At 36.5% G+C, this 14,054-nt stretch overlaps 1 protein-coding gene across 1 annotated transcript; it reads right to left on the reverse strand.

Moving 5' to 3' along the window:
- Positions 1-1,586: 1,586 nt before the first annotated feature.
- Positions 1,587-8,639, reverse strand: LOC107763758 (microtubule-associated protein TORTIFOLIA1-like). Its single transcript, NM_001324814.1, is given in 7 exon segments — positions 1,587-1,784; positions 3,514-4,398; positions 4,480-4,922; positions 5,021-5,074; positions 5,147-5,249; positions 5,725-5,916; positions 7,983-8,639. Coding segments are annotated over 7 exon segments (2,532 nt in total).
- Positions 8,640-14,054: the final 5,415 nt, after the last annotated feature.

The following is a 14,054-nucleotide window of genomic DNA, read 5'->3' on the forward strand; positions in this document are numbered from 1 at the left end:
AATTTTATATTAATTGTTGCATTTATTGGGAAAATTTCTTCTATAAGAATTGGTAAATGAATATGTTGGAGGAGCGGGTTGCACGCCGCAACAGAATTAATTATAATGAATATATTGGAGGATCGGGTTGCATGCCACAACAGACTTATTAAAAGTCCACATTGGAGGATCGAGTTGCACGCCGCAGCAGACTTATTAAAAGTCCATATTGGAGGATCGGGTTGATCGGGTTGCACGCCGCAACAGACTTGATTAAAATGAATATATTATGAGAGCGGGTTGCACGCTGCAACAGAATTGATGGAAATGATAATTGGTTATGACTGCTGAGTTGGCTTCAATTATTTTAGATGAGTTACCTGATTTATTTCTATTATTGTTGTTGTTATTAATATTACGTACAGGTAATGTAAGTGACCCGCCTTAGCCTCGTCACTACTTCGTCGAGGTTAGGCTCAGCACTTACCAGTACATAGGGTCGGTTGTACTGATACTACACTCTGCACTTCTTGTGCAGATTTCGGAGTTGGTCCCAGCGGTGTGCCATAGACTTGCTCGGATTTCAGCTACTCGGAGGAGACTTGAGGTATAACTGCATGGCGTCCGCAGTTCTGAAGTCCCCGTCTAGTTTACTTTAGCTGTGTGTTTATTTCAGACAACTTTATTTTATTCAGACCTTTATTTGTATTTATTCTAGAAGCTCGTGCACTTGTGACACTAATTTTGGGATGGTATTTAGACACCATTTTTTTTTTGTGAATTATTTCACTATGTTTCAAACTTTGCTTCCGCTTTTGTTTCCTTGATTATTAATAATATAAAAATTATTTTAAAAATAGATAATATTATTCTAATGTTGGCTTGCCTAGCAAGTGAAATGTTAGGCGTCATCACGGTCCGAAGGTGAGAATTTCGGGTCGTGACACCAAGACTCCCCTTAAGTATTTGGAATATTTAGAGAATCTTATGCTTTAATGAATTATTTAGTTGAATAGCAATTATTTGAACTCAAATCAAGGAATAAGTACTTTTGATGTGTATGTATATGAAGAGACATTAGAAACTATATAAAGGGTCTTGGTCTATCTCTCCACCCTACTCAAGTTGTAAAGGGAAAAGGGGTGTGAAAATAAAACAAAAAAGTAGTTACAAATTATATAAGGAGACTCGGGATTTCTCTATTTCCAGGACTCAAACCTGAGACTTCTCGCTCTCGCTAAGGATGGAGAAAACCCATCCATCTCACCACACTTTAGTGGTGATCCTTTACTAAATGTTATAGTCTTATTTAACTTTCAAAGACCACTTCACTATTGAGCTGCAAGAAATATCCATGATACAATTTATGTTAAGATGACAGCAAAATTGTGATTCGCAAGCGAAGCAGACTGCCCAAGTACATGAATTTGAAGAATAAAGCATCGCAATTTACATCAAATCTCAAAATATCAATCAATGCAGAAATGTTTTCCAAGGTGAACTAGTAAACTGGGAAAAGAGTTGCTTCTATGTAAATTGAGCTTGCCCGGGAGAAAATTCACGAAACAGTAACTTCATGCAACGGGCGGAAACCAGCTAGAAGGCAGCTACTTCTCCAGCTCTTGCAGATCAATATCCCAAGCAGAAGCCAATTGCAACAACAGTTGCTCTGGTGTTGCACCTTCCCAATCCCCGGGCATATCTACTGATGATGAAATTTCATTCAAATTAAACAGCAGCTCTTTTTTCACTTCCATAGGAATGTCCACTACATCAGGTCCATTTTCTACAACAATATCTAGCAACTGAAAACACAGTGAAAAAAAGGACAATGATATAAGTCGGTGTAAAAACTTATTAAGATTGTATCAAGCTTCAGCTTAATTTGTTCACACTTCACAGATGCAACAGAGGATTTTGACACATAATATGAGGGGGAAAAGAGAAAATAATATGGGAAATATTCAAACTTTAGGGCCCTCTATTGTAAACGAAACAATAGTTTTCTGGAAAATAGTTGTTTTATTTTCTAGAATAACGAGTACAGATCTGAAATTTGTTTTCGGGAAACGAAAGGCTCTTCCAAGATTAAATCTTCAGGTACAAAAGAAAATCTTTCAAACCCTATCCTAGCACACGTGTTTCCAAAAAATAAAGCTAAACAGACTAAAAATAGAACTGTCTTGCATTCCAGACACTGACATTCCTAATTGATTAATTCACCAGAGAATAGCATTTGAAAGCCTAAGCCGATAATAGAAAGTTTATAGATTTAGATTTGCAGTGGATAAGCGCCAGATAGTAATAATTGAAGAAAGTATTATGTACAACAACAAAAACAACAACAACCCAGTGGAATCCCACAAATGGGGTCTGGAAAGGGTAATGCGTACGCAAACCTTACCCCTATCTTAGGGAGGAGAGAGGCTGTTTCCGAAAGACTCTCGGCTCGAGAGGAAGAACAGAAACAAGTAAATAACAACAACAAGGCCAGGAAAATGATATCAGCAATGTAAGAACCGGAGAAAAAAACAAATGAAAGAAAGCAATAGCAATAGCAACAAGCAGTAACACAACAAGGTACCAGAAAACCGAGGCGGAAGATAGTACTAAAAACAACCCTAATACTAGCACTCTAAGAATCGAAGACAATGTACTAGTCAGCTAGCCCTAATAAGCCTGGAACAGATCAGAAAAACACACTACAACCAATTACCTTTCTACCCTAATCTTCGACCTCCATATCTCCCAAGAAGAAAGTATTATGTAGTCGTAGAAATTGATGTGAAATATGTCTGTTATACAGTAAAGATGCGGTTTTTCTTTCGGTCGCATAATATTGAAAAGGAAATGAACAGTTCAAGGCACAATTTTCCATTAGAGAAAATCCAGCGACAAACTAAAGGGAAAACTGACAGATTGACTCCTACTTATCTGCATGTTACGTAGAAATTCATGATTTACTTGAGCTCAATCTGAAGGAAATGCTAAATGTAGAAGGGTTATACCCAAAAGTGAACGAAATAGATTTCATTAAATTCTCTTGATAGTGAGACTTATTTTTTGAATGAGTGAGCAAAAAGATAACGTTCAGAGCCCATTACCTCATTATTTACATTCAACACATTAGCTCCTTCAGTTTTTATAAACTCAATGGTAAATACACTCCATTCAGAATTTACAAACTAGGTAGCATAAAAAAGCTCGTTGCTATATGTGGTCTTGGAGTGCAAAATGAACAGATTCTGCATGGCACAACGAAGGCTAGGAACTTGACTCTCTGCAATGCTCCCATTCAAAACTTGACTGCTTGTATCAGGTAAGAGGAGGTTGTAGTTATGTGGACGAATCAGGTTGAGGAACTACATGTTTCTTTCAGAGGAACTCTATGACGTCTACCTCCTAACCCGAGAAGACAACCAAAACTACAAGAAATTTTTGCAATTGTAGAGATACTCTACGGAAACAACTGACTATGGAAGAAGAAAAATCTATTAACATGAACTCAAGAAAGGGCCTTAGAGATATTTGTACCTGTTGGACCCAAGATAAACAGATGTCTGTCAAGTTTGGCTCCATAAAAAACTGAGCGATAGCATGCAAGGCCTCACTTGCCACCTCATTAGATAGTTGATCGATCACTGGGCCTGATCTATCCATCAGCTTCACAAGCAAGAAATCGTCTCCAGTAGACAGAACTTCAGAGAAAGCTGATTCCATATCACCCACAGAAAATGCATCCATTGCATTGGTCCAAGAATTCCAAACCGGATCACGCTCTCGCACGACGTTGTCATCTGTTAGTGCTTCAGCCTCTAATTCTGGAATAGCTACTCTAGCACCTCGAGCAGTTCCATTGTCTTCACCAGCCACACGGATTGCCTCCAAAGTTGCTTCATCCTTTGAAGCTTGCCAGATACTTCTGGCAGAAGGTCCCTCGCCAAACCTAACGGGTCCCGCTCCTTTGGCCCATCCTCTCCTGGTGCCAACCTGATCTATCTCGTTTTCTGGTTTAGACGACCTAGCGTCCATGTGCCCACCACCTATACCTCTCCTAGAGCCCAATTGCCCATTCTTACCATATGCATGAAAGTCCCAAGCATCAGGATTATCCAATCTCCCTGGTGGGCTCCTTCCCCTCATGCCCGAAGAATTACCATCGGATGGCACAAACCTTTCGCCAAATGAGATGCTCCCTTCACTACCTCTACCTAGCTTGGTACTGGAGTAATCATGGAAGCTATTATACTTCCCAAGAGGCCTATTATGAGATTCATCAAACCTCGCCGTAAAAGTAGTACCACCTCTTCGACCTGCTGAAAGCGACAAATCACGTGCCATGTCTTCAACAACTCTTTCAAGGCCACGTACTCTGTTCTCAAGAGCCACCATGCTACCATGAGATCCGCCCATGAAATCCTGCAATTGGGGAGAGCTGTTGGTGGAAAAGTGGCTAGTGAAACCATTGTAAAAATAAGAAAACTAACTAAATAGGTGAACCTGCAACATATTCGTCAGATGAGCTTGTTGCTTCTCCAGAAGTAACAACTGCCTTTGAATAGCTAACCAGTTTCCTTTGTTAGCCATAAACCCCTCAGATGGACCAGAATTTTTTGCAAAACCAGCACGGTAGCTGGATGATTCCCTCGGATTCAAATCTCCCTCGTCAACAGCATGTTCTCTGCCACTTACTCCGGAAGTTTGACTCTCCGTGTTACTGTACCCGGCATCAAGCTGGCTTTTCCTCATTATTCTCTGTCCTGTTTCTGCTTTGTCTGACTCAGACTCTACTTCAGTTGGTGCATTTGATGCATTAAGACATTGACGAGGGACAACCACTTCCACCGGCAAATCACCTGAACTCCTTTCTTCAAGTTTCTGAAAGAATTCTGGGTTCAATTTTCTGTCCGACAATGCTGGAGCTCTCTTCTTTAATATGCCCACTGTTTTATCAGAAAAGTTGCTAGCCTGAGTTTAGGAAATAGAATTATCGGAAAAAGTTCCGTAAATGAGTCCTTGACCAAAGCCTCATTCCACTCACCAGCATTTCGGAGGTCCTTTTCTGACGATCCCGTAGATTCAGAAGATTCGCCAGCTGAAATGATAGTCTCATTAAAGTAGGAAGGAAATTCATACCATATAAAAAATTACACGCTTCCCGGCTTACCATGACTTAAAGCTTTCTGATCATCTGTGGCTCCATCTTCTTTCCCTGCAATTTTCTTCCAGTGCTGCAATGCCTCCAGCATACTATCTCTCACGGGTTTTATCTGGAAAACCCAATTACATTTTAATTAGCTAGAATAAAATTACCTATAATGACATACAAATAACATATATTTGCTGAAGTTGAGAGCAGGCACTAAATTAACATTTAGCAGAGTTAGAATCTATTCGCAAACTTCATATTCAAAGATATGGATAAATCTAATCTCATTCACTTTTTCATTTTGGTTAGTCAAAATTCAGTTTATTTTTTCTTTATTCAAGTTTGAGATGCTCCACAATAATCGTGTCAACAGAGGTGTTATTGTTCACCCACCAACTTTAGCACCGTCTAATTTGGCCTTCAGCATCAAACTCATACAAGATTTGAATCATTTCAACACTCTTAAGAGCAACACTGGCTAGACATGATTCTCGATACTGTTGACCAAGATTTACCAAACTAGTGTTATAGTACCCTTCAAAAATAATCTATGAAATTACCCTAACACTATGTTAAAGAATTATACATGAAGGTACCTTGTCAAACCGAGAAGCTTCAAGCACGGTTAAAGTGGAAGTGGCTCCCCCTGCTACCAGGTTGCTTGAATTCAACGCCAAGGCGCTTAATGTATCAGCTGCAGCCTTACGAGTTGCCCAATCCGTATTGCTGAGGCATTCATGAATGGTCTGCAATAAAGGTTCCAAGTTTTGCGGTGCTATGGCCCCTACCTGCAATAGTATGGTTTCTGAAGGCTTTAAATATCACCACAACCACTTTAAAGATGACTTAAGTTTTCTATATATGATGCCAAATAGAATGCACAAGAAGAAAGACAAATTTGAAGCTGTTTAATATATGATGCCAAATAGAATGCACAAAGAAAGACAAATTTGAAGCTGTGCATTATCTCAATTTATTTTTCTGATGTGATGCTTATGCAACAATTAAGAAAAGAATAAAGCAGCATTTCAACATAACTTGATCTGATTGATCCATGCATCAGCAGAATACTTGAATGTATTTCGAAAGAATTTCACAAATTTGGGGACCTTCTTTTTTTTTTCACACTATCTTAATTTAGGGGTATATTTTAAGGAAACGACAGGGCATTCTTCCACTCAATGTCTGACCTTAAATCCTTCTTTCCACTTCAAGAAATCTTATCCTAGCACAGCCTTTCCAAAATTATCACTTGACTAACTACATTATCAAATGTTCCTCACGGTGTTTTTGCTTTTCTAGACCTAATTCATCCCTCTAGTTCTTTTAGATTTATCTATACCCATACTTACGCCTGATCATCAACTACATGTTCAAATTATGCTTAGTGCAGAACAATACATGATAGAATGCACTCCTAAAGATACATGCAGATGGGGGAAACCAACTAAATCAAACTGATAATCATCTTTGTTAAACAAGTTCAGAGAGGTGAAAGTGCTTCAAGAACCAAGAAAGACGCCGAAATGCTACCTTAACTATATTTGCACAATACAAATATCAGGTTATTGTACATAATAACTGACAAGTGGCTGCTTCCTCAAAAAGAGGCATTTGACCTCAAATGATAATGACATGAAACAGTTCTAGAAAAATAGAAACTTCAAGCAGGCACATTGGGCATGGAAATAACCATTTCCCCATGGAGGACTAAATGCACACCACATAAGAAGCGCCATATAACCTTAAGGGGTCGTTTGGCTGGTGGGATAAGGGATAACAATCTCGGGATGAAATGCAGGATTATTTTATCACGCGCTTGTTTATAGGTATTAATTAGTCCCGGGATTTGTATTAAAATGGTGGGATTAGCTATCCAATATTGAAGATGGGATAGCTAATCACATGAGATATCCTTGTCTATCCCATCCCGGTAACCAAACAACCCCTAAGTCTTTCACAAGACACCAGTTTGGCTTTCTTTATTCTCCCAAAAAGCCTATAGTCATTCTCTCTATATTGTACTGAAGGCGATTAGGTAGTGTATTTGATTTTCTTATCAATAAAAGGTAATGGTATTTGATTTGTCATTTTGTAGCTAAACATCATTTATACAAAAATCAAAATGTCTTACTCACTTTGAGTGCCAAAAGTGACATACAACGAACAGAAACATTTTAAAGCAAGCCAGTGTTGAACTGTGTGAACCCCTGGTCTAAAAGCTTTAAGTTGTTGGAGAAAGGAAACTTTTATTTATTCGTTTCAAGTCTGCAACACAGGCCCTCACGTGCCGGCTGATGCTTTTGAACCAAATATGGGAAAATATTCCGATGATACGCGGCATCGAGATTTAACATGTTAAATTATGTGAGCTATCTCACATAAAGCTTAAGTTGTTAGAGAAATGACACTTTTACTTATTTATTACTTATAATTGGCAAGCAAAACTTGCACAAAGTTCACTGGCTTCAACTTAATATCAAGAGTATAACACTACATTCCAGACATGAATAAACATGTAGCAATGCCAAGGTAAACAAATACTCCCTCAGTTCCAGTTTATGTAACACTATTTTCTTATTAGTCCGTTCCAAAAAAAGAATGACAAACTTCTATATTTTGAAACTATTAAGTTTACACTTCCCATTTTATGTTTAACGAGAAGTTTTTATAGTCATACAAATATTATGGCATGTTTAAGGCAACAAGTTTTATAAGTTTTAGTTGCACAACTGTCATAACATGTTTACGACCACAAATTTCAAACTGTCTTCGTTTTATTTCTTAAACTCCGTGAAAATGCAAACTATGTCACATAAATTGTATCGAAAGGGAGTAGCTGCTTTAGGAGAACCTGTGATAAGCTTGAAACAACGGGCAACAAAGAAGCCTTGGCCATGAAATTAGGATTATTAAGGTACTTGCAAATCCGTGGACAAAGCTTTTGAAAAGCCAATAAAGGCGTTTCCGAAGCACACTCCACCATTTTAGCCATACACATAGCTGCACCACTCTGAACACTCTTACTATTCTCATTCATTGCCTCAAACAATGGCTTCACAAACAATGCAACCCCACTTTGATCACTCTCTCCCTTCAAATACATTGACGACAACGAGCCAATCGCGTCGCGACACGCTTCCCTAACACCCGAATCAGAATCCTTCAGCTTTTTAACAATGCAGGCTATAATTTTGGTCAAATGGGTGGCAGCAGAATCGTTATGTGAAGCACATACGGTGGGGAGGAGGCGGAGGGATTCTTTTTTAACGGCGGGTTTAGGGTCGTTAGTGGCGTCGTAAAGGCAGTTGAGGAGCATTGAAACGCCATCGTTTGATAGGGTTTGAATGATTTTTTCAAGATCCTCAACGGCGATCTGATGGGTATCTCTATCTGAGAGTTTAGAGAGAGATGTGAGAATTCTTTGCTTCAGCTCAATCATGGCTAAATGGGAAGAAAATTGGTTTGTGGGTTTTGAAGGTTTTGAAGATTTGGGTACTTGAGAAGCCATTTTTTGTTGAATCTTGATTGAAAAGATTGAATTTTTACAGTGTGTGTGTGTGTGTGTGTGTGTGTGTGTGTGTGTGTGTGTGTGTGGAGGTCACTGTTAGTGAGGCATAGTGGAAGAAGAGAAATGAACAGAAGATTTTTTGAATTGTGAGAGTGAAGGAAGAAAGTTGGGTTTTGCTACAAAAGGAAGCAAAGAAGTAAAGAGCAGATGGGAAAATTTTGGAAGGAAAAGGAGATCTGCTCTCAGTGAACACTGAACGGTGTAGTGTGGAGCCAATTTTTTGTCCACATTTCACTACAACTATTTTACTCCATTGTTTTGGTTCAAAGGGGTGTTCATGAAAAATTGAAAAATCCAACCAAAACGAAAATCGAATTAAATCCATAAGAAAAAGTGAAAATTTAAAAAATCGATCAAATTTGATTTGATTTTAATCAGAAAATAACCGAAATTTTTTTAATCAAACAGACTATAGAAATGCCTATTAAAAACCTATTATCACACATATATATATATATATAAATATTTTTATTATAATTTTTTTAAAATTTATGGTACTTATTAATAGTTTGTACTTTTAGTCTATTTCTTAGTTATTATAATAATCTAGTTCGTTGTTTTTACATTCTAACTAGTAAAGTAACCCGCGCTTTGGACAATTGTGGAACACTAATGAATTTTAAAATAATTTAATCAAGATAGAAGTGAATTTTTTATGTATATCCGTACAATTAAAATTCTATGTCTTGGTGATATAACAAATTAAAATACTTTTATTAGAATTAGAGCTTAGGTGATCTGTTTTCATTATAAAAGTTTCTTTGAAAATGAAGAAAAATAAAACAGAAAAGAACTTTAAAGGAAAATTTTCAGCTTTATATAGTGGTCCTAATACGCGATTCTCTAAGTGTACTATATAAATGTAGGTATTTATATTGTTCCTCTTTTTAGATGGTAAAAGCACATAATATTAACCTTTACCTTAATACTCCTTTGGACTATGTTTTTTAATACTTAGTCATAAATAAATAATCTTCCTTTCTGATAAAAAAATAAGGAAAAACCAAACTAAAAACAGAGTTGCAGAGTTACAAATTCTTTCACAAGGATTCAAACAATTTTTTTCTCCTTCTTCTTTCCCATCTGTTTTTTGTTCCTTTTTTTTTTCTTCTCATCTGAAACAAAAACAAAAATCACATCATTTTAGAATTTTACAACACCGATTGCGAATGACATTTTGATAATCGCATAATTAAGTTTATTTGACATAATTTACCATCTTTTATCTTAACCCAAAATTTCATCTTTCACTATGATCTGCGCGTCCTCATTCCCAAGCCTTGGCAACATGGAGCGTCGAATACAGAATTTATATTTTATGGGTTCAATTTTTAAAGTTTTAACATTGAACTCATTATATTTTTAAAGTTATGAGTTCATATCTACTATTTTTATAATTTTAAGAAATTTTTACATATAAATTTTTGCTCCGCATGAAAAATTATGGGTTCAATTGAACCCGTCGACAACGCTCTACATCCGCCTCTGGGTACATCATACTGGATTTCTTTCACTCTTGTCATCGTCCTTACATCTACCCATAAATTATGAGGGGTTCACGTTATTCTATAATTTAATTTGATAAATAGTATAAAAAATACAATTTGAACTAACATTTTATTTTTTGTTAGGTAGTCATAGCACCGTAACCCTTGTCAATGTTGAGTTCCAAATTTGGTGACCAGATTCTTGATATGAGCCATCTCTACTCATTCATCCTTAACCAGAGGTCTTGGGTTTGAGTCCCTGAATATGGAGTCACCTTTGTTAGGGAGCGTTTTACCCTCAACGTGGGACTTCCCGGCGCGAATCCGGATTTAGTCGGTCCTCCGGATTTAGTCGGTCCTCAATATGTGTACCGAATACCGGGTGAGAAACCAAAAAATAAATAAAGACAAGAATAAGATCATATATATACCTATTATATAAGTAGATAACGGAACTCAAAATTTAGAGGAATTTTATGAAAAGAGATAAATAATAGAGTAATAATGAGGGAAGATATATTACTAAAAAGATCCCGCACAACATAAGGAAAATAGAGGATTTTCAGGGAAATAATAGTCTCAAACAACCTATTGATATTTTCTACTTACTGTTACTTTCTTTGTTATTCATTTTCTTATTACTTTACTTTTTATCCCTCTTCCAATGGTTACTCTTTGTATTTGCCTCATTCAATTTTATATTTCTTTCTTTACCTTTCGCTCTTTTTCCTATAATTTATCCCTTTTGTATTAAAATATACCTTCTTAAAGATTTCGAAGGTCTAAAGGAAAGGGAAGAAGAAGAACAACAACAAAATACGAAATCTCATACTTAAAAGAAGAAAAAAGTGAAACCGATAGGTTACTATAATTAACAACAGAAAGTAACAAATAACCCACAAGGTAGAAAGAATGAAAGATGGATTCCACTTCAAAGCTCTAGCTATAATTAACACAAAACTATGAGAGGATAAGATAACAAACATAAGAAAGTCATAATTTTCAAATTCAATTCACAAAAATACCAACCTCGACGTAGTTTTCTGTCACGACCCGAAATTCCCACATTCGGCCCGTGATGGCGCCTAATATTTCATTTGCTAGGCAAGCCAACGTTAGAATAATATTATCAATTTTAAAAAAAAAATTTAAATTTATTAATAACAAAGAAATATTGCGGGAGTAAATTCTGAAATATAGTGAATAATCCATAAAAATAACGGTGTCTAAATACCATCCCAGAATTAGTGTCACAAGTGCACGAGCTTCTAGAATAAATACAAATAAAGGTCTGAATAAAATAAAGCTGTCTGGAAACAAACACACAACTAAAGTAAAATAGAGGGGGACTTCAGAACTGCAGACGTTGTGCAGTTATACCTCAAGTCTCCTCCGAGTAGCTGAAATCCGAGCACGTCTATGGTACGCCGCTGGGACCAACTCCGAAATCTGCACAAGAAGTGCAGAATATAGTATCAGTACAACCGATCCTATGTACTGGTAAGTGTTGAGCCTAACCCCGACGAAGTAGTGACGAGGCTAAGACGGGTCACTTACATTAACCTGTACGCAATATTAGTAACAACAACAATAATAGAAATAAATCAGGTAACTCATTTATAATAATTGAAGTCAATTCAACAGTCATAACCAATTATCATTTTCATCAATTCTGTTGCAGCGTGCAACCCGCTCTCACAATATATTCACATTCAATTCTGTTGCAGCGTGCAACCCGCTCTCACAATATATTCATTTTCAATCCTCTCATATAACTATTTTTAATGAAGTATATATATTGACTTTTAAATAAGTCTATTGCGGCGTGCAATCCGATCCCCAAGTATTGACTTTTAATAAGTCTGTTGTGGCGTGCAACCCGATCCTCCAATATGGACGTTTTAATAAGTCTGTTGCGGCGTGCAACCTGATCCTCCAATATATCCATTTCAATCAATTTTGTTACGGCGTGCAACCCGATCCTCCAATATATCCATTTACCAATTCTTATAGAATAAATTTCCCCAATAAATACAATAATTAAAATAAAAATTATAAGACAACAAGCATACAATAATTATGATTTAATTATGAAATAAACAATGACAAATAGCAAATTATTATAAAAATCATGGAGAAAATAGGCAGTTTAATATTTAATATGCTAAATGTCAAATAACAATTAAGACACATAATTCAAATAGCATGTAATAATTAATGCAGGAATTCAAGAATTAATATTTGACAAAGAATTGGAGAGAAATAATTATTATAATAATTAATTCATGATTTAAAATAATTTATGATTTTTCAAGTAATTATGCAAACAATTAATTTGACGACGTATAGACACTCGTCACCTCGCCTATACGTCGTTCACATGCATTTTACATAACAAATAGTTTAAGGGTTCTATTCCCTCAAGTCAAGGTTAACCACGACACTTACCTCGCTTTGCAAATTCCAATCAATTACTCAACCATAATTTTTCCTTTTAAATTTGTCTCCAAAAGTTTCAAATCTATTTATAAACAACTTGATATATTCAATACGAATCATAGGAATTAATTACATATGAATTTACTAATTTTCCGGATAAAATCCAAAATTTATTAAAATATTAGACAATGGGACCCACGTCTCAAATCTCGGAAAAACTTACGAAATTCGAACACCCATTCCGATACAAGTCCAACCATACAAAATTTATCAAATTCCGATGTCAAATTGACCTTCAAATCTTAACTTTTCGTTTTTGGAAGATTTTATAAAAATCTGATTTTTCTTCCATAAATTCACATATTCATGATATAAACGAGTATGGAATTATGAAATATAATTAATATAGGATAAGGAATACTTATCCAATATTTTCCCGTAAAAATCGCCCAAATATCACCTTACCCGAGATCAAAAATGGAAAAAGGTTTAATCCCATTTTCCAGAACTTAAATTCTGTTTCTCAGATTTTTACCCTTCGCGAACGCGGTCAGTACCTCGTGTTCGCAAAGCACATTTTGCTGCCAAAACTTTGCTCTTCGCGAACGCGAAGGCAATGTCGCGAACGCAAAGCCTTGCCAAATTTGGCCTTCGCGAACGCGAAGCTTCATCGCTTGGTGCTCGTCCTGGCCTCGCCTTCTACGCAAATGCGGAGAGTAATTTTCACTTGCCTCCAGTTTCTTCTTCGCGAACGCGAGCCCCCTCTCGCGAACGCGAAGAAGGATACCAGAAGCAGATTTCTCCAGTTTTTCCCAAGTCCAAAAAATGGTCTGTTAATCACCCGAAACCAACCCAAGCCCCCGGGGGTCCAAACCAAACATGCACCCAAGTCCTAAAACATCATACGAACTTGCTCGCGCGATCAAATCGCCAAAATAACACCAAGAACTACGAATCGGATACCAAATCAAAGAAAATTTTTAAGAAAACTTTAAAACTTATATTTTTACAACCGGACGTCCGAATCACATCAAATCAACTCCGATTCTCACCAAATTCGGCAGACAAATCATAAATATTATAATGTACCTATACCGGGCTCTGGAATCAAAATACGGACCTGGGGTCAATAAATCCAACATCAGTAATTTCTTAAAAATTATTAAGCTTTCAAGCTTTTAATTTTTTATCAAAATTTCATATCTCGGACTAGGGACCTCGGAATTCGATTCCGGACATACGCCCAAGTCCCAAATCACGATACGGACCTACTAGAATTGTCAAAATACTGATCCGAGTCTGTTTTCTCAAAATATTGACCAAAGTCAACTCAGTTGAGTTTTAAAGCTCAATTTCATATTTTAATTTATTTTTCACATAAAAACTTTTCGTAAAATTATTTGGACTGTGCACGTAAGTTGAGAAATGA

Source organism: Nicotiana tabacum, chromosome 12 (genome assembly GCF_000715075.1).
Source record: "Nicotiana tabacum cultivar K326 chromosome 12, ASM71507v2, whole genome shotgun sequence".
NCBI lineage: Eukaryota > Viridiplantae > Streptophyta > Magnoliopsida > Solanales > Solanaceae > Nicotiana > Nicotiana tabacum.